The sequence below is a fragment of the Penicillium verhagenii genome (genome assembly GCF_028828195.1).
Source record: "Penicillium verhagenii strain IBT 33310 chromosome Unknown utg000013l_segment0_segment0, whole genome shotgun sequence".
Classification (NCBI taxonomy): Eukaryota; Fungi; Ascomycota; class Eurotiomycetes; order Eurotiales; family Aspergillaceae; genus Penicillium; species Penicillium verhagenii.
Genome location: NW_026643177.1, coordinates 671,541 through 696,377, shown reverse-complemented (window position 1 = coordinate 696,377; position 24,837 = coordinate 671,541). Strand labels below are relative to the sequence as shown.

Here is a 24,837-nt window from a genome sequence, read left to right as displayed (position 1 = left end):
AATATCTCATATTAGCTTTGAAAATGAATGCAACATCTTAAATCTTTAGCCTATTTCCCCTGACTTCGTTCTGGTTCAATCTACTCCCAATTGCTCCATTCGAGTTTGGGCCCATTGTCCAAGTTGCCCAAAGTAATTCTCCGAATCTCCACCTCTCCAGTCTCGCAGCATAAACCAAAGGTGCCGTATATCTTTTCCAGCTTGTATTGCGACTTTATACTCGGGTGCCTTGAGGTATAGCATCTAGATTAACGAAAGGGTCAGTCTCTGCCTTGGTCCAATTGATTTGGCATAATCATGACGTATAACAACGGACCTGAATGTAGTGGCGCGCCCATGCTGTATATGTTTCAAGATCGGACTTTGTATCATCTTCAGATAAGCGGGTCACAGATGGCTCGCCATTCTTACCGGCAGTCAAATCGACAGGAGAGACTGCCACTAAAGGGTCCGATAAAATTGCCGGGACAATGCATCCGGTTTCCCAGTCATACAACGATGTAACAAGGGGCGTTTCATTCGTCAAATGATTTATCGTAGTGTTATGGATGCCAAAGTCGCCGTGCTCAAGAACAAGGCGATACAGGCATCCGTCGGGGTGATCCAGTGGCATGATATGAGGCAGGGCTCGTAAAAGAGTCTCCTTGGCTTTTAAAGCCACTGGACCAACAGTCTCGTTATCACCCTCCCAGCCTATCATGTCCCCTTCGGTTCGAATAGTGGCGTTGATTTTAGATTCCATAACATACATCAAGAATTCGCGCGTTGGGGAGACCGGTACGGAAAGTGTTTCTGGCATGAATTCGAATACACGGCTGAGGAAATATCTCGTCATGAAACTAGGCGGTGGATTATACCGGAACAGACTAGCCCGTATATTCGCTAGCTGATCAAGGAGATGTATCTAGTAAAGAGCCTCACTTAGCATTGGCTGAAAACAGAACTTGTATGCATCATACCTTGTGAGTCGCATTAAGCTTTTTCCACACATTCTTCTCACCGTCCGCCTTTTCGAACAGAAATAGCCGACGACCAGCTAGGTCTTGGGGAATAGAATCTGTCGGACTAGAGTACAAAACTGGCCCCCGGTGGTAAAGCAAGCGCGATGTAAGAATTTCGGGCTCTATGCATAGCATATTATAGACAGCGGCTTCAAATATAGCTTCTGACGCTTGAGCCTCTACTGGAAAGCCGTCAAAATGGGGCATATTGACATCGCTTCGTGATAGACGAGCGATCATATCAGGCCCTCCCGAAGTTTTAATGTGGAAACCCTATTAGTCCATTAGGGGTTAAATCTGTAAAGTGAAAATTGGATGAGCACCTACATAGTTATTGGAGCCTTTCTCAACGGCCGGAATATCTACCACCTGAGAACCGATATGCTTTTCAATCTCTTGAATGAGAAGGTTGACGTTCCAGAGTCCTTGAAAAGGGCTTTTACCCTCACGGACCAGAGTAATCAATTGCTTGCCATCATACTGGCTACCATCTGCCATAGCTGGCCAGTCGTCCTGGCAGCCCATCTTGGTGGGTATTTGTGTGTGTGCTCTTTCAGAACAAAGGCCAAGGGTCACGACTCACATCCCAATTTCAATTTGAACTTCACCGCCCTGTTTCCCGCCCGTATTCAAATGTTGTATTTGTCACATACAGGAATACTATCTTAAGGGATTTGAATCATTTGATCTAAATACGGGTCACTTCACTGTTTTAGAATAGACTTGAGAAGGGACTTGAGAACATTGAATGGATTTTATGACTAGGATCTCTGCCTCTCTTTCTTTCCAGTTGTTGTGATAATTTACAATGTTGGAGAAAGAGAACTAATATAATATGGCATTACATATAACATTGAATAGAGTTCAAGGATTCAAAATAGAAGCAAGTACAGGGATTCAACATATAATAGAGTTTAAGGATTCAATATATAATGTAGCGCTGCATATAATGGAGTTCAACAAATATCGATTTGAAATTACTCGTAATTTACTCAAGTGCTGTCTGTTGGTCGGAAAGTTGAAATTGGGATGTGAGCCTTGGGTGGCCTGGTGGCCTCTATCGGCCGCCATAACCCAGGCCGATCCCGGCAATTCCTTGGTGGCCTATGGCGGCCGACCTCTCTTCACATACATCCAACACTTCAACCTTAATCAACCCACATCACTTCCTTCCACTATTACACCCAACCCGCTGGAATCTAACCCAAAGTTGACCTCACAGAACTCAGCATGTCTGTCATCGAGAGTAATTATATGGTCGAAATGGAAGGTACCGAGATCACCACCAATGCCATTGCACTGATTGTGGCCTACAATCGAAAACCTGGGTTATCCGCGAAAAGATCAATAAACACGCCCATTTGACGAGTAAGATGTATGCCGAAATAGGCTGGGGACCTCCATATGCTGCGGCAAAGTTTCGCTGTTATGATAAGTCTGACCCCGCCCGAAAATTAGCATTTATGCGAATCCAGCGCCAAGTCCCCCGCTATGGTACTGAATGGGCTTCACTCCCAACTCGAGCTGCTCAAGCAATCTGTGCGCATGAGTCACCTTCGGAATTAGAAGCCTTCAAGATTTTCAAGCAGAAGAATTGCTCCGATGTTCCCCAGCTCCTGGAATATCATGAGGGACAACAGCCAGATAACGCGCTTGTTCCTGGGGGATTTACTTCCACTGTTGTTTGGGAAACTGTCCCAGGGTGCCCTTTATCGAGTGAGCTTTTCTGGGGATATGACCGCACAAAGAGGGACTTGATCCGTGCAGAGTTTTATTCTGTTCTTCGGTAAGTGTATAACGTCTCACGGATCATCAATTAATAACTTCATGGGGTATTTCAACTGGGTCCTAACTATCTGAGCAGTCGAGTCGCAGAATGCGGCATTTGCCCATCATCGACTGGTGACGCGATGAACAAGATCATTTATGACGCAAGTATAGGCAAAATGTACGCAATTCTCAATCCTTTAAGACCAATGAACCTACACTAACTATGTCTTGTTTCCATAATAGAAAGATCTCAGGTTTTCGGGCTTATGAGCCGAATTGGAGTGAGGGGTATGAGAAATTCGCTTTGCTCATTTTTGGCCTGGCCAAGTTCCCCGACCATACAAGATATGATTGGGACAGTGATCCAAGCACATGGATACTCTAATTCGGCTACGTTGGTACTTAATTTTTTGTTATCATAGCTTGTTTCCCCAGGCTGTTCTTCTCACACGGAATCTGGTTACTATTTATTTGCGCCTCTTCGTGAGGCAGATCTTATCCCCAAAGATGTGCGCCTCTTCGTGAGGCAGATCTTATTTCCAAAGATGTGCGCCTCTTCGATGTATTTGCTGCATGAGATTGCACTTGCCCTGGATATTCTTTCCAAGTGACGTGGCAATGAACCGATACCAAGAGAATGCGACGAATGCTTTGCTGATTCAAATTTAGCCAATGTGGAACTCGACTACATGGACCCTGCTTTTACCTTGAGTCTTCGTCCAGTCCAGTTGTCCCCAATGAGATGACAAGCAACTAATCTGTAAAACACCGTCGGTCAAGGTGTAATATTTTTTGAACCATGACCTCATTATAGAGTATTCCGGTTTCTATGGACCATTTTGACACGCCGCCACTAAAACAACTGACAATCGGCAAGCCGGTCTATCCGTAACTGAAACAAAACTGGTCAGCCAGACTGGACGATGAACAAGATTATGTGGAAATGCAGAATCGTAACAAAATGACCGACTGTGATCATGACCAGAAGGACAAACCTGAACCAGTCCAGTACCATGGCGGAGGTACCAATACCACCCTTAATACTGCCATTTCCCATATCTTGCGCGATAGTGCTAGCTGTCACGGAGGCGAGGTGCTAAGACATAATCTTTGAGCATGTGTTGGCTTCACCTAAAGGCTACTGGTCACCAGCACCACGGAGAGGTCCATGCTTGTCACTGTTAGATCCCCAGAGGGGACCCCGGCCAACATCCCGTGACCGGTCGGCTATGCGATCTGCCTCACGAAGAGGCGCATACTACTCTGAGCCTGGAAGGCGAATGTGATCTGCCTCGCGAAGAGGCGCAACGTATTTTTGATGCGATCTGCCTCACGAAGAGGCGCATACTACTCTGAGCCTGGAAGGCGAATGTGATCTGCCTCGCGAAGAGGCACAACGTATTTTTGATGCGATCTGCCTCACGAAGAGGCGCATACTACTCTGGGCCTGGAAGGTGAATGTGATCTGCCTCGCGAAGAGGCGCAACATATTTTTGATGCGATCTGCCTCACAAAGAGGCGCATAATACTCTGGGCCTGGAAGGCAAATGTGACCGTGGAATCATTTTCATAATTCCATGGCATCCGGGTTCGGCTCAGGCTCTTGCTTGACGTCGCCCTCGATGGCTCCCTGGACAGTTTCGCCGTTTTGGCCAGACGCGCCAGCATCTACACACTGGCCCTGGCTATGGCCTTCGCCACTTGCATGACTACCCTGGGTCCTCTGGTGTTGGCGGGTCCTCCGGTGCTGGCCACCCGACTGACCGACGCGGGATCGGGCGGGCAGCGCCTGTACACATACATGTTAGAGCTCTGGAAGCATCATGCAGGCTTGGTATTCACTTACTCCCCTGGAGACTGCTATTTGTAGTATGTATGTCCGCATGGCATGGCTCATGGCATTGTCGATTTCCTGGTGGGCCTGGGCTTCGGTCATGCTACCACGACCCCGGCCATGCAGCGCCTAAACACATACATGTTAGAGCTCTGGAGGCATCGTGCAGGCTTAATATTCACCTACTCCACCGGAGACCGTCTCTTGCTAGTCTGTCCGCTCGAAATCGTATGTGATATTGTCGAGTGACTGGCGGAATTCGACTTCGGCCATGCGACGAGCACGACGAGCATGACGACGAGCACGACGAGCAGCACGGCGATCACGGCGATTGCCACGATCACGACCACGACCGCCCTGTTGCGATGTTCATTAGCTACCATTCAACCGAGTCCTCACAGTGATTCAAGACTTACACCACCGTGACCACCGCTATTGCCCTGGTTTTCAGGCGCGGGGTTCTGGTTAGCCTCGACAGGCTGCTGGTTGGGCTGGGGCTCAGGCTGGGGCGGTCCCCCGGGCCCGGCAACGTTTTGACCCTGTTGGGTCCCTTCACGCGAGTTATTCATCGCTACTCAAATGTTAGCTATCTAGAAAGGTCTGAGTGATGAAGGGGCAAGAGAAAGAGATCCTTGCCTGGAAGTAGTGGGGAAAAAAGCGTGTCGTCGAAATGCGATGAAAAAAATGGAAGACGCGGGAGGGATGAAGATGTTATGCTGACCTTGAAGGTGAGAGATAGAGAATAAAGGCCACCTGAAAACAGTCCGCCTCAAAGCGGTTAGACTTTGCTTGCACTTAATCCACTCATAAAAGACATTGGTGGTTGTATTGTACACGTTACGAAGATAGTACCTCCACACGACAGCTTGTACCTGAAACCAACATGTATATGGCGATAGTTGTTTCAGCCTCTTCTTTTTTCTCGCTCTTCTTTGTTCCCGTTATACTTCCTTTGTCCCTAATTATGGGGGAGTCAACCTTGGGTATTCAAAGTCTATTGTCAAGTCTACTGTCAAGTCTATTGTCAAGTCTATTGTCAAGTCTATTCTATATAGACTGGTCAAAAACTTCAAGGCTCAAACTTTCCGTATGCTACGATGGCTCGGATGAGACCGAGGCGTAACATCATGACATGTAAGGATCAATCGGCTTATCTTAAATCCGAAAATGAACATCAGTCCGTTGACGCAGCCCCCTTGATCTGTTTGTCTATCCATTATTCTTTGGCTCACCCAGAGATCATATTCAATCTTCCATCTTCATAATCTAGCCAACACACAGTCATCAATATCTATGAACTAGTAGACCTGGAACTGATCGCCATTCAGTACTTGGATAGCTGACCCGTCAAAATGGTGACAAGAGGAATATGGAATCTACATTTTGGCGGTACAGAACATTTGAAAGAACTCGGTCTTTACAAATGAGCAGACGCTGATGGCCCTGTAGGTCGATGGTATCGGTTTCGCCTTTGTGATTCAAAGTCCCGAGTCAGCCCCCCCGATCACCCGCAAATCCGGCAAAAAGTCCGTGATCTGCGGGCCCTGCCTGACAAGCTCGATGAGTGGGAACCAATCCCGTTCCGCAGCCCCATGCACTGGAAACTTAATTACATCTATGCCGTTGATCAAGACGCCGGTTATCCTGTCATATCATTCTGGAAGATACATAAAGGTTCGCAGATACCTGTGTCAATACAACTTAGCCTTGACACACTGTACGATTCCAACGCTATTGACACAATGGGGTACATATCGGATGTTGAAAAAGGTCCCCTTCCTAGACCTGGCGAGCTTGAAACCCCATCAAGCACCAAGAAAAGTAATACGAATGACCTCAATATCAAGTCACGAATCACGGGGGCGCTTAACATAAACTTTGGTCCTCCTTCTCCTACGAATGACTTACAAGCTCAATTCTTCACCGACTTCGTGTTCATTTGGCGCTCTTACATCGACGATCCCTTGGCTTGGAAAACCACCTGCCCAGTTTTCAAAGTAATAATGATAGCCATCTTGCGCCTTGCCGCCTGTGATTTCGAGGTTTCGGATGTTGACGATGTTACATCTGAACTGCCAATTTCTTTTTCTTCTATCCCTTCTTGGACTTATCCCAAATCGGACACGTTTTGGTTCCATGGTTACCTTGTCATCTTACAAGAAGATATCGTTTCCAACACGGCGATAATGCAAGCTATGGTGAAAACCAAGTTGCATACGGAAGGTTCCCAGCTTGAGCCCACGCGCTTGATACTTCTTTCACCACAATCCGTCGCATTTGCCGAATATTCTCGAGATTCATTTCTGGTTTCAGGAGCTCTGACGCTGCTCTCCAATCTATCGGCAACTCAGTGTCCCCCTGGTTTCCATAACTTGGCGCGAGTTTTCACATCGGGATGCTGGAGGAGCTTTACTTCAAATGGAGAAAGGACTCTACTATCGGAGTCCGACGTACCTATAGAGATTTTCCACATGATTTTCCAGGAGCTGGAACCGCGTGATATGATATCATTTGCACAGGCTTCATTTGCGGCTGAAATATGCTACTACACATCAATGGGCCAGTTCAAACACACCACGGTTGAAAAGTTTGAGTATCTGATTCCCTGCTGTGGCCAGCGTATCGGGCTAGTGGAAAGTGGTGTATGCTGCTCTAATTGCTACCTGTGGCAGCATATGGAGTGTATTGGCCTTGAAAAATTTGTCGACAATTTCGTTTGTACCCCTTGTCTCGAAAGCACATCCCCTGGCCCGCTTGAACCGGGAGGAATTCAGAGCTTCAATCGCGGGAAAGCTAGGGGTGGATGTCAAGTAACATTCATGGGTTCTCCTAAATTGTTGCAGCTGCGAGTTACGAAACCTGCACACTTACGAGGAGAACTACGGCTGATCGGTAACCTTTGGAAAGTTGCACCTGCTCAAGTAGACTATTCAATACTCTTTAACGGCACTTTCTCTGGACTGGCTTACGGCATGGAAGAAAAGCGCAAATCTGACCCTTCAAATTTGTACTGAATAATCAACATGCTATGTTTAACTAATTGAACAAAATTCCATTGTACGGAGTTAGCCCGAATGAATTGCTGATTAATAGTGCCTGCCCTATTAAGGTAAGTCGGGCATAGTGACCTACGTATTATTGTCTCATGCTGCGCTCTTTACCAGTGATCTAATTATTCACCACTTTTGGCGATCAATAGATCCAGTCGCCCAAAAGCAGAATATCATTCTTTCTAGAAACGGGTTTCATGGCACAGGGCGGTGCAAATTCGACACAGAAATTGGACGACGCGTAGAGAGGCCGACTAAGGGCCTAAGAAAACAGGGTTTGGTGATATGGATCAATAGCAAAAATGCCTCAGTTAGCGAGCATAAACGCCAAGGGCCTGCAAGGCAATGCAAGAGGAGGGGCGAAAGTAAAAATGCGACTCACTTGCGTGCGGTGATGGAGGGAAAAACAGGGGACTTTTTAGAACCACGCACCATCGAGGCCCTCGAGGGCATGAAGTTAAGTAACACTAAGCCTATGTAGGAGCGCTAAACCTAATATGGTAATTCATAGGGTACTCATACTATTGCAAATGCTTGGGTAGAGCAAGTCAAGAGACGGGGATACCCTATGAAACCTGATCCGTTTTTGATTTGAGTATTCAAAAAAAAAAGAGACTACCAAGTCCTCAAGTGCTCTTGACTCTTGAGAGCCAAAAACGAAGTATTAAGTGTTGGAATACTCAAAAAAGAATGACCAGACTGGGGCTCGATCCCAGGACCTTATCGGTGTTAACGATACGTGATAACCAACTACACCATCCGGCCAATTGATAAATTGAGTTCGCAGTTTATGTAATATAAAGTTAAAATATTAATCGCTGGGTCATGAAATTGTTTCAACCCTTTAGAGTCAATTTACTGCACCAATATTAATTATTTAGCCTCGAAATTCAACAGGATTTATCAGAATGACATAGAGAGTATACTGTATGAATTTTATTACTTCAAAGTTCTTTTTGGGGTGGTGGTGAAGCAATTCGTGTAAAATGGCGCAAAACAGGATTGCCAAAGCTGATTCTCGCTTTTTTTTGCGCATTCCCTTACATTCCTTTTGTTAGTAAAAGATTTTATATATCGATAATACCACCACCGTTGGTTATTTCTGCTTTAAAAAATTCATGTGACTTCTGTATACCTAAATGATGACTCCTTGTAAGTATTAACTGATTCAAACCAATAATGGTGGTGTAGAAAGAAATTGAAAACCATGATGGAGTTATTGCTGGCGAAACATTTCGCCTCGGGCCTCTCGATATACTCTCCAGTTTTCAGCCGAAGAACTTTAGTTTTACTTTACTCCGCCAAAAGTCTGTATTTTACTTTTGAAGTCAACAAGAGAATAGTTGGTAATCTAGAGATTATTCTATAAGAAATCCAGTCTCTTCAAGAGGCTTAAGGCCTGGTGATGAAGCAATTTGTGTAAAATGTCGTAAAACAGGGTCTTATAAGCCTGTTAATCTGGTTCCTACCACTATTATTATTGCCTCTAGATACTGGACAAGTCCCGTCTCAGTGTGCCTTTTTCACCCCCAGCATCAAGATTTCGATTTGTGCAATTCGATCAGAAAAACCAATCTTGCTCTCCTTCCTAGCACAAGTACAAGTACAATCGCTGTGACGGTGTCGTCATCCTATAATAATTATGTCAACGAACAAGTGACCCGTTCAGCATGGTCAATGATATGGAAGGAAAGCAACAAATAGGATCCACAGGCAATCGGAATCAGTGTTGTTGTAGTTTGGATCCACATTTCTGTGAGTCGGGGACTAGTCCACAAAATAGATGGCTCGCGGTAAAGCGGCAACAGGCCAGAAATACTAGCGACCGCGGCCGAACACCTGTACACATACGGAGTAGAGGCACATAGTGGACTCAACCCTTACCCAACTTGGCACTTTCAAAACCATATTTAATCATTGTCAGTGGTGCATTCTCATGAGTCAGCGATTCCACCTTTCATTAAAGATGTTTGATTTCAAACTGGATTTTTCCTCATCTTCATCCCATTTCATTCTATACAACCTTTCCGAAAGCTGAACACGTGGGAAATCGTTGCATTTTCACATCCCTAAACAATACCCTTACCCTTCACAATGACCGGGATCTACGGAACAAATGACCCCGCATTCGATTCGGTGCGGGGCCTCTTACAAAAACATCTTGCCTCCGGAAGCGAATTGGGTCTTTCCCTCTGCGTCAACATCGATGGCAAAGAAGTCCTCGACTTATGGGGCGGTCATGCCGACGTGGCAAAGACAAAGCCGTGGGAAAAGGACACCCTCACTGTCATTTGGTCCTGCTCCAAGGTAGTCACCAACCTAGCCGCCATACTGCTCGTCGATCGCGGTCTGCTCGACGTAAACGAGAACGTCGCGACATACTGGCCCGAGTTTGCAGCCAACGGCAAAGAGAATGTCAAAGTCTCCCATATCCTCAGCCACACTTCCGGCCTTCCTGCATGGGATCTCCCCATAACCCTGGAAGAGGTCTGCGATAACAAAACGGCTACGGAAAAACTTGCCCAGCAAGCCCCGTGGTGGAACCCCGGCGAGGGCAGTGGGTACCACCTTGTCACGCAGGGCCACATTATCGGCGAGATTATCTTCCGTATCACCGGCAAGTCGCTGGAGAAGTTTGTTGAAGAAAATATCACGCGTCCGTTGGGCGCAGACTTCCAGTACGGAGTTCCGGAGGAGCGGTGGTCTCGTACGGCGGATGTTATTCCCCCTCCGCTCCCGTCTGTTGGAAGCCTTGATCCTGGTAGTGTGATGGTTCGAGCTTATATGGGATCGCCTCTTCCGGCGGAAGTTTCCATGATGCCGGTTTTCAGGAAGGCTGTTTTGGGTGCTAGCAATGGGTTTAGTAATGCGCGGGCGATGGCTCGGATTGGGTCTATTGTGTCGCTTGATGGCACCGCTAATGGGAAGTATCTTGTGGGTCCTAAGACACTTGCAGAATTTCTTGAAGAACAGGTTCAAGGGCATGATCGTGTTACCGGGGAATTTGTTCGATTCGCTCTCGGCGTGGCTCTGTCGGATTCGCGGACTCGTCCTTGGATTCCAGAGGGCGATATTTGCTTCTGGGGAGGATGGGGCGGCTCGATAATTATCATGGACCGTGAAAGACGGATGACCATCGCGTATGCCATGAATAATATGGCTGGAGTTGGAACTATTGGAAACCCCAATACTGAGGCATATGTCAGAGAAATCTACGAGGCCGTGAAGAATATCACTGTATAATAGTCATCAAATGGATTTCTAGAAGTTGCATTATATGATATACAATCCATTTTTTTGAAGGCTTGGATGTCCTGGTGGACATATTGAGATGTGACACCATGAAAAAATCAAGCCATATACGAGCTTCCCAATAATCCTCCAAAGGAATATTAGGAGGACTTCTTGACCTTTGTGACTTGTTGCCTGGAGCCAGTCTCAGCAAAGACCAGCTCGTCACGTTCCCACATCAACTCCACCGCAGCACCAGCCGGTCCAGTAAGAGCCGTCAAAAGGCCAACCTTGAAGAGGAGGCCCGTCCAAGAAACCGAACTCAGGATTTGCTTGTGAGCAACAGTGTGCAGCTTCAACGCCCACAGCAAAATTCCAGCCGAACCGATCATATAGTCCCAACGCAAGAAGACATGCACACCATCAGCCACCGTATCGACCTTTAATCCGGACCACGGAACAGGGAACGAATACACCTTGGACGGATGAAGCGCATCAGCGTAGCTAGCATCAAACACCGCAGGAGCCACAACCGTCGCAACAGAAACAACCAAAGTAACGAGATGGCTGAGTCCTGCGTGAATAAATGCTGATGCGTAGACCCATCGCAAGCTTGAAATCGATGCACGTTGGTTATTCGTGAAGAGTGGGCCAAGCACGTAGTAAGAGGCTGTTGTAAGTATGGACACATATGCAGGCCAAGGGTGCCACGATGCGATCGCAATCTGCTTCCAATCCACAGGAATCACGGATGGCGCGGGGAGAACCATCAAGTTAGTTGGGACTAGGAACCCGACCACAAACACGGTTGGCAGGACCGCCAGCACGACGCGGGGCACACGGATATTATCGGCGTGGGGGCGGCGCGCGGTGACGGAGCATCCCAACTGGAGGGCGCAGAGCAAGGGAGTTGCGAAAGCAAAGGTCAGCACCTGAGCCGTCAGACCAAAGATTGCAGGGCTAAAGAGGGAAGTCAGTAAGTTAGATTGCGCAAGCATGAGATTCGCATCGTTTGTGCTTCCAGTGGTTTAGCTGGCACTTACTAGGCCGCGACGGTGCCGGCATTGCCCTTGCGCCACGATTCCAGCACAACCAACGTCCAAGCCGCTCCAAAGGTGCCGGAGAACCCGATACTGTGAAGCAGGAGCGTGGGGCTTTGTCCATCCAGAGCCGGATAGAAAAAGGTAGTGAGCAGTGTCAGGAGGCGATCGATGGGCTCAACGCCCGTGTATACGGTGCGCAGGGGCTCATTGAGGCCTGGAAGCTTGCCGGAAGCCACGGCCTGTTTGCCTAGCTCGTCCAGTCCATTGGCGTAGGAGAAGTAGAAAATCGCGTAGAACACGAAGGCGCTCAGTGAGAAGAGAATCACTCTCATGGTTGCGGTTGCAAGGGAGGTTGGATTGGAACGAGCATTTTGTGCGGGGGCGCAATTGCTTATATTGCACGGAAAAAGCAATGACGATCCTACCTCGTATTAATCACAGATGTGGTTGCGGATCCTGGACCGAGGCTGATTTACACCAACCGAAATTCTCCATGGTTGAAGATTGAATAGATTTGTGCAACATAAAAATCTTGGAATGCCGATCATTGACTGTTTCTATATTTCACATGGGCCGTGTTGAGCATCTTGCATGCCGAAATTGGGTTAGTCGAAGAAAGTCCGTGCTCAGATTGTAGTCCAAGGTTCAAATGGTGGAGTAGATGACTAGTAAGTCTTACAGGACATGGCTTATTCACAGAGTAGATTTCGTGCAAGTTTCCAAGATTGCGAGGGCATCTATGTGTGTATTGTACATTCAAGACTGTTGTAAGTGCTTAGTAGTAGGTATTGACTATGACGAAATGTAAAGACGAAACGCGAACCAAATTAACGCCTCTGAATAAGGTTTGCTTCCCTCGGCAATGTGGGACTTGGTGTTCAAGCCGTTTGGGATTTACAATTCATTATGCAAGATACAATGAAGTAGAATCACTTGCGCAGTACTGCACTTGAATCAATTCCACACAGCTGCCATCAATTCATGCAATGTATTTAATCATATATGTATGTATTTGCCAAGTTGCTGGGAGTTCATCTACAATGACCAGAGAGGAGCTCAAGGTCATCCCTAACAATATTCAAGATATGCGCCCGTCGGATATCGTGAAAAAAGGGGCCAAGAAAATTTGACATGAGCCCGTGCTACTTCTACGTCCATGCCGCTACTCACCAGCGCAGGTAAAGCCGTTGAGATAGCCTGACGACTCGAATTTGTGGGACCAGGCTGTGTCACCAGAGCCAGGCATCAAATTGTACCCCGGAATCGATCTTGTTGGCATCGAGCCATCCATGACGACAAAAGCTGACCATGAATGGCAGACTCCTCAAATAGGGAATGTTTTGGCGTTAACAGGCGATGTGCGATGAACCATGTAATTCCCAAAGCCACGGATGGCGTTCACTCCGGCGACCGAACGATTTATCGAATTTCGGAAATGTGCGCTATGGGTAGTGCGGGGTATTTCGTAGTTCAGGGCTGGTAGACTGGGCTAGAAAAAGACAGTTGAGATGGTCTGAGAAGAAAAGGGTGCGGAGGCATGAAATGCTGTTCGTGATGGGGCAGGTGTTTTTTAGATATGCCCGTAAGCTGACCCTTGTCATTCGATTGTGGATAGGCGTGCCTAGAACAAAGAAACAGGAAATGGCCTTCTAGCATATTCCAAGAGATACCGGGTAAGCAGGGATGACAAAGAGAGAGCTGCAAGGCTAGCAAGACTAGCATGGCCAGCGTGGCCAAGGTTTCAAAGTCCGGATATTTGGGTTTCGTTGATTTCGCTGATTGGATCCGTCATCTCATGGACAGCTGTAAAAACTTGCAGATGGTGCCCAATTCTTCTCTGGAAGCTGGCAGAGCCTAGACGAGGCAATTCTTTGTGATCAGAGACATGAGTCAGAAGTTTTCAGAAGTGCAGGAGCTAAGGTAAAAGAGGAAGAAGGAAGAAAAACAAAAGTTGAAACTGCTGTACATGTGTCAGGTGATTACCCCACTGTTGAGGGAGTTGACCGCTTCTGCCAACACAGCTCCAAATTTGTTTTCTCTCTCTTCCCCACGTTAGGAACCACCTCACCCATTCCTTGCCGATCTTTATCTCAAGCTTCTTCGGGGACCGTCTTGAATGTTGGCAATCTTTCTTGAATCTACTTACTGCATGGGACAGGCGTACGCCTTCCCCGAACATTCAAGATGCTGAGGGAATCCGATATAGATTCCCTGAACAATCACTTAGCATCCGTGAATCAGGAAAACCAACGCAACCATGAGAATTTACAAGATTTGCTGAACCAGTTTAAAAGCCTTTTGGATGACTACAGCTCCCTGAAGAGTGATTATGAGGAGGTCAAAGAAGGTCGAGAGAAGTACAAGAGGCAAGCCCGAGGCCAGGTAAGCTACTAGTAGCGGGCGCCTAAACATTCTGGGAAAGGTCACTAACTGTATTTGCTACTAGGAACGGAACCCATTTGTTCTAGTTCTTGTGGATGGCGATGGCTACCTTGTAAGCTCTCAACCCAAACCTTCTTCAATTTTAACGCTTTTTTAATTTAGCTAACGAACTGTGATTTCAGTTCAAGGAACATTTTCTTAAGGCTGGAAGTGAGGGTGGCATTAAGGCCGCCCGCGAACTGAGCGACTCCGTTAGGGAGCTGATGCATTCGACAATGGGAATGCAAGCTGACTCGTGTCGGATCATGGTCCGTGTTTATGCCAATATTCTTGGACTGTCTAAAGCCCTCGCTCGCGCTGGCATGGTTGGACATGAAGCCCGATCCCTTTCCCCATTTACCTCGTCGTTCACTCGCGCCCAGGATCTTTTTGACTTCGTCGATGCTGCCGAGAAAAAAAGAAGGCAGCGACTTCAAAATTAGAGGTATGTGCTCAAATTCCCCGCTTCTCATGGCATCCACAATTCAATTTTATTTTGTCATGCTAATTGTTCTTCTAGAAATGTTCCGCTTGTTCGTGGATCTTAACCAATGCCGTCACATCTATTTTGCAGGTTGCCACGACACCGGCTTCGGCTCTTTGCTGACTCCTTACCGGGGCAGTGACAGAATTACCCTTATCAAGGCGGCCTCGTTCCACCGAGAGTTTGAGGACCTAAACCTACCAATCAGAGAATTACCCTCTGTATTCATGTCTACTCCCCTCGCTGTCACAAAGCCAGCTGCACCAGTTCAGGCGATCAATACCAAGGTCACTAACGTAGCTAATGGTACTAAGCCCATCTGCAAGCATTTCCAAAAAGTATTTCGCCCGTTATTATCCTCAAGTCATTCATGTGAATTTGCGCTTATCATTCAACCAGGGAATTTGCAAATTTGGCGTCGGTTGCAACAAGCAACACGTATTGCCAAATCAACAATTGGCTAAATCAGCAGATTCGGAGTCGCCATCCCCTAAACAATTGTGGTCCTCTCCGACCGTTGTGGGTCGTTCGCTGGAATATCTCACCACCATGCTGCCTCCGCATAGCCTGAAATGCGAGGAGTTTATCCCCATCAATAAGGATGGTGACCGTCTCGATACTTATTGCCCTCACCCAGCTGCCGAGGCCTTTGACGAATATCACCGCCGAGCAAAGGAACACAGAGTGTGCAATAGCTATCACCTCTCTGGCGAGTGCGGTGATATGGGCTGTCAGTATGACCACAGTGATGTCTCCAATACCATCATCGAAGTACTCAGATACATTCTCCTCCAACACCCTTGCTCACGGGCTGGAGCTTGTCGATCCATTAAGTGCTACTTGGGTCACATTTGCCAAAAGCCTAACTGCAAGGCTGTCAAAAGCTGGCAATGCCGTTTTAACCACCGCACACACACGCTTGACCTCCAAGTCTCTCAGTGGGTTGCGCCTGTCGACCAAGTCGATGCTGACGAAGACCATGACGCCAGTTCATCTATCAGTGGCGAGTCTTTCCAGAGCCAATCGCCGAGCAATCTAACCTACATCATAGCTTAAATGAACAATCGTCGCTTACTGATGAGCTATTTCAACTGGGCTCACTGTATGCTTGAAAGAATGGCGAGGCGTTAAAGCCGGGGATTTCGATTTATCTAGGGTGAATTTGTTATTTGGGATGCCGGGCTTGTTTCTTTAACAAAGCCTTTGGGATCAGCTCGGTCATTACAGTGGTGGATTTGAAAAAAATGGGTTGATAATATCCTGGTTGCTTTTTACCTTATGCGTCTGCAGTGCCTTTACCTGCCACATTAAGAGTGTTACGGTAATGAGTATGGTAAAGAGCCTACTGACTATTACGTGCAGAATTTGTCTTGATGGTTCTACACAACTCAAAAAATTGCAACCAGGCTTGCTTCGTGTGAGATAAAATCTATCTTAGAATTACTGAACTACTACCAGAATGATATTTCTTGCTTACCTACCTACTGTCTTTCAGGCGATGAGGTGTATTTTGAAATCTGGGGTTCGCTACCTCGTCACAAGTGAAGAAAAATGGTTCTTGGATTTGAGAACATTGACTGACCTATAAACACGTAATGAGCCACATCTAACGACCACTACTACACCCCAGAGAACCAGTTCTTGTTGCAGGTCTTCATCCTTTGACATACATCAACACACACATCACTCCAGTCACTCGTGGACCCATGCAGTCGCATAGAACCCTACAAAACACCCAACCTTCGAGCCCAAGACATGCCCTTGGCAATCCATCGTCGCATGCCCGAAAACAAAACATTGCGTGATCATCGATCCAGTCCTTGACTTCAACCTCGCAAACTTCACAGCCAGCACCAAATCCACCGACGCTCTCCTCAAGACAATCCGCAAAAAAAAAAAAGAAAAAGAAAAAAGAAAAAAGGCTACAAGGTCACTCGGCTGCTGGAAACACACGCACACACCGACCACCTCTCAGCCGCATACTACATCCAAGCAAATCTATGGGCAAAAGGTCAACTTGAGCGCCAATCTGGATAGGAGAAAGCATCATCATCGTACAGAGTCTTTACCCACACAAATACAGCATCCCCTGAGAGGAGCTCGATAACTGACATGCTACCATTGTTGTATGCTGTGATCAAACGGGGATGGACCAGTTCTCACCCTTCCTCAGCCTTCATCGAGCCTTCGTTAACGACAACTCAGCTTTCATCAAGCCTTCATCGAGCTTTCATTTGAGCTTTCATCGAGCTTTCATCGAGCTTTCATTTGAGCTTTCATCGAGCTTTCATTTACGACCGCAAAATACCGACCACCATTCAAGAAGCCTCTTTCTGCTACGATGCCTATTCAAATTGGGATTTTTCCTTAGGATAGGGCGGAGAAGTCTCTCCAAGCAACCTACAGACGTTTACGAGACAATACAGCCAAACATCTACGGAAGACCCCGCAGTCGGTCGTTACCGGGGTACACTCATGGCAGGAGTTTCTCGACCTCACTAATAACCATTTCACGGACTGCATTACAGACGGTGATTATCTTGATGACGTCGGAATGCTTTACATGAAGATGACTCAGCCAATCACTACACTCAAGTCGTTGGCTGGATGGGAATCTGCAGGCTTAATCAAAGTCTCACGGGTACCACAGGGCAAGCCACCAGTAGCCAAGTTTCATGGTGTTTTGTGGCTGTACATGATTGGAAATCATGTTTTGTGCGGTTCCGAGCTTGCTCAACGTATGCCGTGGGCTCTGGGTACCACTCGGGAAAACGATCATTCTATCAAAATCGGTCGGATGACAATTCTTGCGGACCGCTCCGAAGAGGATTATGAGGTTGTTGCGATCTTTATTCACCACGCACGACGTACTACCCGATGAGTGGAACAGGCATCGATGAACACGGACTTCAATAGTTGGGTTTTGGTTCCTCCTTCGGAGGGAAGCGAGTCACCAAAATTCATGAAGATGTATGAGCTTTCGGGATTCCGCTTGCGTTTGACCAGCTCTTACGCCCGGACGAGACTTTCCGTATTGGCGAACTGACAGCCGTGGCGATGTACCTGCCAGGCCGTGGATAGTAGCTACTATGGAAAGAAGTAGTATACGTGTATGAAATGAGATTGATATTATATGTGAAGACTCTGTTCAACTATTGAAATCTTCAATATTGGTAATGGATCGCCCAAGATTGCTCAGTATTACTCGAGGGCGGCCAGGAAGGATGGTCGCCCGCAACCTTAGAGACTATTTACCTACGCTGTTGCGAATCTTAGCATAAGCCTCCTGAACATCCTCACGAGCTTCCATAAGACCAAGCCACTTGTGAATCAAAGGATGCTTGTCAAGCGTAAGACCCGCAAAAGCATGCTGTTTTACCCAAGGCTCGAAATGAAAGTCGACGGCAGTGATTTTGCCAGGCAAGATACTCATGCCCTCCGACTTCTGCAACTGTCCCTCAAGGACATCGTAGCATCGATAAGCCTGAGCAACGTATCTCTCAAGCGCATCATCGTTCTTCGAAGAATGGTAGTGTCTAAATGAATTTCAATTAGATATCGCCATTCGGGCTGCCTCCACAGTTCTAACGAAATGATCACCCACCTAAACCAATTGACCTGTCCCGTCATCGGACCAAGCGTTGACAAAAGGAAATACTCCCATTTCTCAAAATCAACAAGGTCCTGTCCAGTAGGACCGGGAGGTCCGATCGTATTGTTCAAGTCGTAGACCCGACGGATGTAATTCATGCATGCGCCTGATTCCCAGGCGGTAACCCCTGTGTTGGGGTCCTCGATTGCGGGGACTCGACCGTTCTCGTTGATCTGGAGATATGCACTTCCCTTTACGCCGGTGGCACCGTTGCTGAAATCCCATTGCTTGACGACGTATGGAACTTTGAGAGCTTCCAGCGCGATTGCGATCTTGACGGGATTGGGGCCCGAGGCGTGGGCGTGCAAAATGACTGGTTTAATGTGAGGATTCATCGTTACTAGAAGGTGTAGAATATGGTCTTTTTCAAATTGTAACAATTTAAAATGTTTTTCAAGTTGAAGAATAAAGAATGCGGGAGGAGGGGGAAGAAAAGACCATGGGGAAGTGATTGAACCATGATGTCATGTATTTGGCCACCCCGTGATGTTAAATAGCTTCATGGCCAATGATTCTTGCACTCGAGAGGAAATGTTTGGTTCCAACGAATCGTACTTGCGTTTAATAACTGAGACCCACAATAGCTTCCTGCGATTTGGTGGCACTGGTCGAGCAATTCCGTATGGGTCTTCTAGTCTCGGAAGTTGGTCAAAGCAATCATCTATATAGCGACCGCGGTTAAGCGACCCGGGATATTCAGCCTGATTGTGGTAGCTCTTTAAGTTTAGAATTGAGCCTAATAAAACAAAGCTATAACGGAAAATTCTCCAGTCCTTCTTATGCTGACTTTCTTAATTGTTATTTTGCGGGGTCGGGCATTTAGCCGGAGTAAGACCGGAGAAAAACATGGGGGTGTGGGGGAACTAAAAGCTTCAAAAGCCCCACTGCAGCGCGACGATCTCTCATTATTGTTTTCCATCCGACACATTGACGCTATAGACATTGCAAGATGTTTGCGCCAAGGCCGTGTCTCTCTCTTGCACTATGGCTAATAGCCATATTCTCGATCCCACAATTTGGGTATTCCGATGCGTCAATTGGAACAGGAAATGGTCTACAAGACATTGTAAGCACATGAAAATCCATTCCGAAACCAATTCAGCACGGCAGAATAGTACTTACGACTGGATGACAGGTGACCTGGGACCAGCATTCACTTCTAGTCCGTGGAGAGCGCCTAATGATTTTCTCCGGCGAATTCCATCCCTTTCGTCTTCCCGTTCCTGGTCTATGGCTTGATGTTTTCCAAAAAATCAAAGCAATGGGCTTTACCGGAGTTTCCTTTTACGTGGATTGGGGTCTTGTGGAAGCGAACCCGGGCCATGTTGTCACAGACGGGATATGGGATCTGGAAAAATTCTTCCAGGCTGCGAGCGAAGCAGGCATTTATCTTATTGCCCGACCAGGTCCATACATCAATGCAGAGACAACAGCCGGTGGGATTCCAGGATGGGTATTGAGAATCAACGCAACCATTCGATCGGATGACCCTGAATACCTGAAAGCAACTGCCAAGTATGTGTCGACCCTGGGTCGGATTATTGAACAGGCACAGATCACGAACGGCGGACCGGTTATCTTGGTGCAGCCCGAGAACGAGTATACGACATGGCCCGACACTACCGACTTTCCGTCGCAGATGAACCGAGAGTATATGGCCGCTGTGGAGGAACAGCTTCTTGATGCTGGTATTACGGTTCCGTTGATCGTTAATGATAACCAGGTCAAGGGTTACTGGGCACCAGGGTCTGGGTTGGGGGCTGTCGACATCTACGGAATTGATGCGTACCCATTACGCTATGACTGTGAGTTTATCTGGACTTCAATCGAATATGAATTAGCTCGTGGAATTATTTGTGAGTATACTAATTCCCGTTCTTCAAGGTGCAAACCCTAGTGTATGGCCGACATACGAATTCCCACATAGCTGGCAGACTATCCATGAGCAACAGAGCCCAACTACACCTTTCTCCATTGCTGAGTTTCAAGGAGGATCGGGAGAGGGATGGTAGGCAAATTCCGACTCTTCGGATTTACCAACCCACTGACTGTATATCAGGGGAGGCGTGCTTGAAGAAATGTGCGGTGAGCTTTTGAACGAAGAAGCCGTGCGGGTTGTCTACAAGAACAACTACAGCTTTGGTGTGAAGCTTTTCAACATTTACATGGTAAGATCTTCCTCTCAACTCACCTCTCACGTATTACACAAGCTGACCAATAAGACATACGGTGGCACAAATTGGGGAAACCTCGGCTATATGAACGGATACACATCATACGACTACGGCGCGGCAATAACAGAGGAGCGCGGCATCTGGCGCGAAAAGTACAGCGAAGAAAAGCTCGAAGCAAACTTCTTAAAGGCATCACCTGCCTACTTAATCGCAACTTCAGGCATAGGAGTCAACGGGTCCTACGGAGCCCCGGCTTCCATCGCAGTGACTCCCTTACTCGGAAATGGCACAAGCACCAACTTTTATGTCGTTCGACAAGCAGATTTCAGTTCCACAAACAACACACAGTATACGCTTACCTTGCCAACAAGTATCGGAAATGTCACCATTCCTCAGCTGGGTGGTAGCCTGACTCTGTATGGCCGGGATTCTAAATTCCACGTCACGGATTACGATCTCGGCGGCATCAATTTGATCTACTCTTCAGCGGAAATCTTAACCTGGGCTCGGGGTGCCGGATCGACACGTGTGTTGATCCTGTATGGTGGAGCGGGTGAAACACACGAGTTTGCCTTTGCTAGTCATCTTGGAAATCCTACCGTGACCGAGGGAGGTGAAAGCGGGATAACAATCCGTCTGAAGGGGTCGACCTGGGTGATACATTGGGAGGTGAAGTCTGATCGCCGCATTGTTCGTATCGGAGATTTGGAGATCTACCTGCTCTGGCGAAATGAGGCGTACAATTATTGGCCGCTGGAGGTTACTGCTACAGAGCCGATCGGGAATTTTTCGTCGCCATCTAAAGAATTGATCCTTGTCAAGGCTGGGTATCTCATGCGCACGGCGAGCCTGTGTGGTGACGATGTTTGTTTGACTGGCGATGTCAACACGACAACGGAGGTCGAACTCATTTCTTCGCCGGCAGAGAATGTGAAGGGTATTGTGTTCAATGGGGAAAAATTGAAGACCTTCACTACTGAAACGAAGAAGCTGTCTGCTACTTTGGAGTATGATCCTCCGCGACTGGATATTCCTGTTCTGGAGAATCTAGAGTGGAAATACTTGGATACTTTACCCGAAATAGGCAGCTCGTACGATGATTCGGCCTGGATCGAATGCTCCAAAACCTCGACAAACAACCCCCGAGATCTGACTACACCGAAAAACCTATACGCCATGGACTATGGATTCCATACAGGATCATTGCTCTACCGTGGTCATTTTACTGCAAATGGGCATGAGTCAGCTCTGTCGTTGAACATCTCCGGTGGTACAGGTTTCAGTCATTCGGTCTGGCTGGGCGGCACTTTCCTAGGGGCATGGACTGGATCAAGTGTCAACTCTACAGTCATTCAGAATATTCCAATCACCAAGGCTCTCTCTGTCGGAAGTTCCCATGTTCTGACCATTCTGATCGATAACATGGGCCAGGATGAAGAGGGACCAGGAACAGATGTGATCAAGTTCCCCAAGGGCATTCTGAACTACGAGCTGTCGGGACACAGTCAGAGCGATATTTCTTGGAAGGTCACGGGTAACCTTGGCGGAGAACAGTATCGAGATCTGGCCCGTGGGCCGCTGAATGAGGGATCGATGTTTGCTGAACGACAGGGCTATCATTATCCCAAGCCACCTAATGCCAATTGGAAGGTTTCGAGCCCAGTCAAAGCTGGAATTGCGGCACCAGGTGTTGGGTTCTACACAACTTCCTTCAAACTTGACATCCCGAGTGGATGGGATGTTCCAATGAGCTTCGTTTTCAACGGTTCATCGATACAACAAACTGGGCTCAATTATCGATGTCAGCTATTTGTTAATGGGTATCAATTTGGAAAATATAGTAAGTGTGGCAACCACGCAATGGTACTTACAAATGCTAACTGAGAATTTAGTCAACAACCTCGGCCCTCAGACGTCCTACCCGGTTCCAGAGGGTATTTTAAACTACAGTGGAACCAACTACATCGCACTGACTCTCTGGGCTCAAGATGAAGAAGGCGCTAAGCTGGGTGGGATCTCTCTGATACCGACGGCAATTATTCAATCTGGGTACAGCAAGCCGGGACTCGCGCCACAGCCTTCATGGACACGCCGAGCAGGAGCGTACTAGAAAGCCGCAAAAGGGATCCAGCTTTTTGAGTGATTCGAACATAGGAATTGATGCAAAGAAGAACAGTATATACAAATCGAGACTCTATGTGCGCCCGTGTTCGATACCAACATGCAGGTCATCATAAAGCGTAGAATCATTATTAGAGAGCAATAGATGCGACCAATGCATCCATGGCGGAGCAGTGAGTAGAAGGATCAACAGTGCCAACAACAGGGCCCGACCAAACAACTCCAAGTCCATTTTGGTCGTTACGGTCATTCTGCCAAATACTGTCCGCGCTACTGGTGATAACCCTCTTGTAGCTGTCGTTGGGAGACACGCTTTGGAGCATCAACAGATTGCGGATGAAAATGCCCTTGAATTGAGTCCCATCAGGCTCGCAGTTGGGCTCGCAAACATCATGTAGAACGCCATTCGTATCGACCAGTGACTCAATCGCTGCCTGTGCGATTTCGTTCGCAGACTCGAGATATTTGTCGTTTGGTGCCGCTTTGTTTAATTCAACAAGGCCGCCAAGAACAACACCCTGGTTGTAAGACCAACTGAATAGCGTGTTAGAATATTCAGGAGTCTCGCGAGGGTCAATGATACTTCAAACTTACACTGTAGCTCCATTGTTCTGGCAATTATCCAGCAGTCCGTCGTTTATTGTGCCATTCGATCCAATAAATCCCTGGGCCGCGAACCAATTCCACTCTTTCTGTGCCCAGTCGACATAGTAATCTTTGCGCGCCGGCACGCGATTGGCCAGGTGTGCTGCCGCGGATAGGAACAGCTCGTTTGTAATGGCGTTCACGTATGTGCTAGTGGGATTCCATGGAAGACCTCCACCGCCACACCGGGTTCCCCAAGCCTCCGTCTACAAAAGGATCAGCAAAAAGGCCAAAAGTGACAAACACAACATATATAGGATGAGGAATCTCTTACCAGGCCAGAGAAAATCCCCTCCGCTAGCTGGAGGTATCTTGTCTCTTCTGTGACATCGTATGCAGCAATCCATGCAAGGGCCCACCAGCCATCATCATCATAGGCAGAATCGAGCCAGTCCGAAGCATTACCAGGGCTGTTAGACCTGGGAGTAAGAAACTCGCGCTTGCTTGTTGTTTTCTGCTCCGGACCGGGGTTCGGGTTGGACACGGGACCCACATTGTAGGTATTGTTGAAGACGTAGTCCGCAGTATCCATGGCATTGGGATCGAGGGCCGCCAAATCAGCTATGACAGTCAAGCAATTGGCGCCATTCCACCAGCCAACCGTATTCCACATTCCACTCGACTCATTGTACCACTCCTGAAGAGCTTGTAGCGCCGTTTCAGCTCTGGACGTGGGATCATCAGCCACAGCGATACCTGAAAAGAGGGATGCCGTAAGCGCTGGGACAAGGAAACGGGGAGCAGAGAACAACATGATGAATTGAGGCGTGCCAGAACTGATGGCTTGAATTGGACCTACCGAGCTTCAAATTCCCGAAGTAGCGATCGCGCGCTGTTTAAATATGCATTGCTCACGTCCCTGATCGTCGAGCTTGGTTCCTGGGAATAAACGAGTGACAAAATAAATATGCATTCTTGTTGCGAGATCCCTTGATTGGCCGAGCTGATGGAATCAGAGTCACGCAGACCCACTGATGCGCCTCGCGAAACCCCTGATTTGCATGATCGACCAATCCCGATGTCACAATGTTTGGCAAACTTGGAGCGGTCCGTAGGTCGAGATCCCTTCTAACGGAGAGTGTGTCAAAATCATGGGTATGATGTACCGCATTGACCTCCGTTAGCTTGTAAATTGATTGTGCTATATCAAGGGGTGGACTAGCGCCGTGTTCAAATGTTCTCTCGTTGTCCACAGCAAACCGGATGGTAAATACTAAAGCCCCTTGCAAGGCTGAAGCCCCGCTTTAATGTTCATCCTGATTTCTGTAGCACCGATCATTTGGTCATTCGGCAATCCGTCGTGTACCTATCCGAAGTCATGTCTGAAAGTGCTCTCATTCGCCTTTGATCTCCGAGGCGGACTTTCAGATCCTATTCCATTAGGAATTTATAGTAGATGGATATGAGCATT

The 24,837-nt window shown here is 47.5% G+C and overlaps 13 protein-coding genes across 13 annotated transcripts; 7 read left to right on the top strand and 6 right to left on the bottom strand.

Annotated features, from left to right (window-relative positions):
• Positions 1 to 295: 295 nt before the first annotated feature.
• N7466_011518 (uncharacterized protein) lies at positions 296 to 1,526 on the bottom strand (the record flags this gene model as incomplete). The annotated part of the gene is made up of 3 exons (XM_057170907.1): positions 296 to 904; positions 960 to 1,274; positions 1,329 to 1,526. The coding sequence occupies 3 exons, from the start codon at positions 1,524 to 1,526 to the stop codon at positions 296 to 298; spliced, it is 1,122 nt and encodes a 373-aa protein (XP_057015628.1).
• An 848-nt stretch (positions 1,527 to 2,374) lies between these two features.
• On the top strand, positions 2,375 to 2,791 carry N7466_011517 (uncharacterized protein; the record flags this gene model as incomplete). Its single annotated transcript, XM_057170906.1, has 1 exon — positions 2,375 to 2,791. One exon carries the CDS (start codon positions 2,375 to 2,377, stop codon positions 2,789 to 2,791), a length of 417 nt encoding a protein of 138 aa, XP_057015627.1.
• A 1,547-nt stretch (positions 2,792 to 4,338) lies between these two features.
• N7466_011516 (uncharacterized protein) lies at positions 4,339 to 4,707 on the bottom strand (the record flags this gene model as incomplete). The annotated part of the gene is made up of 2 exons (XM_057170905.1): positions 4,339 to 4,560; positions 4,618 to 4,707. 2 exons carry the CDS (start codon positions 4,705 to 4,707, stop codon positions 4,339 to 4,341), a joined length of 312 nt encoding a protein of 103 aa, XP_057015626.1.
• A 105-nt stretch (positions 4,708 to 4,812) lies between these two features.
• On the bottom strand, positions 4,813 to 5,174 carry N7466_011515 (uncharacterized protein; the record flags this gene model as incomplete). The annotated part of the gene is made up of 2 exons (XM_057170904.1): positions 4,813 to 4,962; positions 5,022 to 5,174. 2 exons carry the CDS (start codon positions 5,172 to 5,174, stop codon positions 4,813 to 4,815), a joined length of 303 nt encoding a protein of 100 aa, XP_057015625.1.
• Positions 5,175 to 5,957: 783 nt separating this feature from the next.
• Positions 5,958 to 7,619, top strand: N7466_011514 (PHD finger domain-containing protein; the record flags this gene model as incomplete). The annotated part of the gene is made up of 2 exons (XM_057170903.1): positions 5,958 to 5,994; positions 6,055 to 7,619. 2 exons carry the CDS (start codon positions 5,958 to 5,960, stop codon positions 7,617 to 7,619), a joined length of 1,602 nt encoding a protein of 533 aa, XP_057015624.1.
• A 2,130-nt stretch (positions 7,620 to 9,749) lies between these two features.
• On the top strand, positions 9,750 to 10,898 carry N7466_011513 (serine hydrolase domain-containing protein; the record flags this gene model as incomplete). Its single annotated transcript, XM_057170902.1, has 1 exon — positions 9,750 to 10,898. The coding sequence occupies one exon, from the start codon at positions 9,750 to 9,752 to the stop codon at positions 10,896 to 10,898; it is 1,149 nt and encodes a 382-aa protein (XP_057015623.1).
• Positions 10,899 to 11,047: 149 nt separating this feature from the next.
• On the bottom strand, positions 11,048 to 12,261 carry N7466_011512 (uncharacterized protein; the record flags this gene model as incomplete). The annotated part of the gene is made up of 2 exons (XM_057170901.1): positions 11,048 to 11,846; positions 11,930 to 12,261. 2 exons carry the CDS (start codon positions 12,259 to 12,261, stop codon positions 11,048 to 11,050), a joined length of 1,131 nt encoding a protein of 376 aa, XP_057015622.1.
• A 1,852-nt stretch (positions 12,262 to 14,113) lies between these two features.
• Positions 14,114 to 14,793, top strand: N7466_011511 (Zinc finger CCCH-type; the record flags this gene model as incomplete). The annotated part of the gene is made up of 3 exons (XM_057170900.1): positions 14,114 to 14,311; positions 14,376 to 14,423; positions 14,494 to 14,793. The coding sequence occupies 3 exons, from the start codon at positions 14,114 to 14,116 to the stop codon at positions 14,791 to 14,793; spliced, it is 546 nt and encodes a 181-aa protein (XP_057015621.1).
• A 79-nt stretch (positions 14,794 to 14,872) lies between these two features.
• N7466_011510 (uncharacterized protein) lies at positions 14,873 to 15,890 on the top strand (the record flags this gene model as incomplete). The annotated part of the gene is made up of 2 exons (XM_057170899.1): positions 14,873 to 15,121; positions 15,234 to 15,890. The coding sequence occupies 2 exons, from the start codon at positions 14,873 to 14,875 to the stop codon at positions 15,888 to 15,890; spliced, it is 906 nt and encodes a 301-aa protein (XP_057015620.1).
• A 1,513-nt stretch (positions 15,891 to 17,403) lies between these two features.
• On the top strand, positions 17,404 to 17,715 carry N7466_011509 (uncharacterized protein; the record flags this gene model as incomplete). The annotated part of the gene is made up of 1 exon (XM_057170898.1): positions 17,404 to 17,715. One exon carries the CDS (start codon positions 17,404 to 17,406, stop codon positions 17,713 to 17,715), a length of 312 nt encoding a protein of 103 aa, XP_057015619.1.
• Positions 17,716 to 18,081: 366 nt separating this feature from the next.
• On the bottom strand, positions 18,082 to 18,821 carry N7466_011508 (glutathione S-transferase family protein; the record flags this gene model as incomplete). Its single annotated transcript, XM_057170897.1, has 2 exons — positions 18,082 to 18,370; positions 18,439 to 18,821. The coding sequence occupies 2 exons, from the start codon at positions 18,819 to 18,821 to the stop codon at positions 18,082 to 18,084; spliced, it is 672 nt and encodes a 223-aa protein (XP_057015618.1).
• Positions 18,822 to 19,435: 614 nt separating this feature from the next.
• N7466_011507 (glycoside hydrolase family 35 protein) lies at positions 19,436 to 22,770 on the top strand (the record flags this gene model as incomplete). The annotated part of the gene is made up of 6 exons (XM_057170896.1): positions 19,436 to 19,552; positions 19,622 to 20,291; positions 20,371 to 20,494; positions 20,546 to 20,654; positions 20,709 to 22,500; positions 22,553 to 22,770. 6 exons carry the CDS (start codon positions 19,436 to 19,438, stop codon positions 22,768 to 22,770), a joined length of 3,030 nt encoding a protein of 1,009 aa, XP_057015617.1.
• Positions 22,771 to 22,912: 142 nt separating this feature from the next.
• On the bottom strand, positions 22,913 to 24,180 carry N7466_011506 (putative glycosyl hydrolase; the record flags this gene model as incomplete). The annotated part of the gene is made up of 3 exons (XM_057170895.1): positions 22,913 to 23,315; positions 23,376 to 23,632; positions 23,701 to 24,180. The coding sequence occupies 3 exons, from the start codon at positions 24,178 to 24,180 to the stop codon at positions 22,913 to 22,915; spliced, it is 1,140 nt and encodes a 379-aa protein (XP_057015616.1).
• Positions 24,181 to 24,837: the final 657 nt, after the last annotated feature.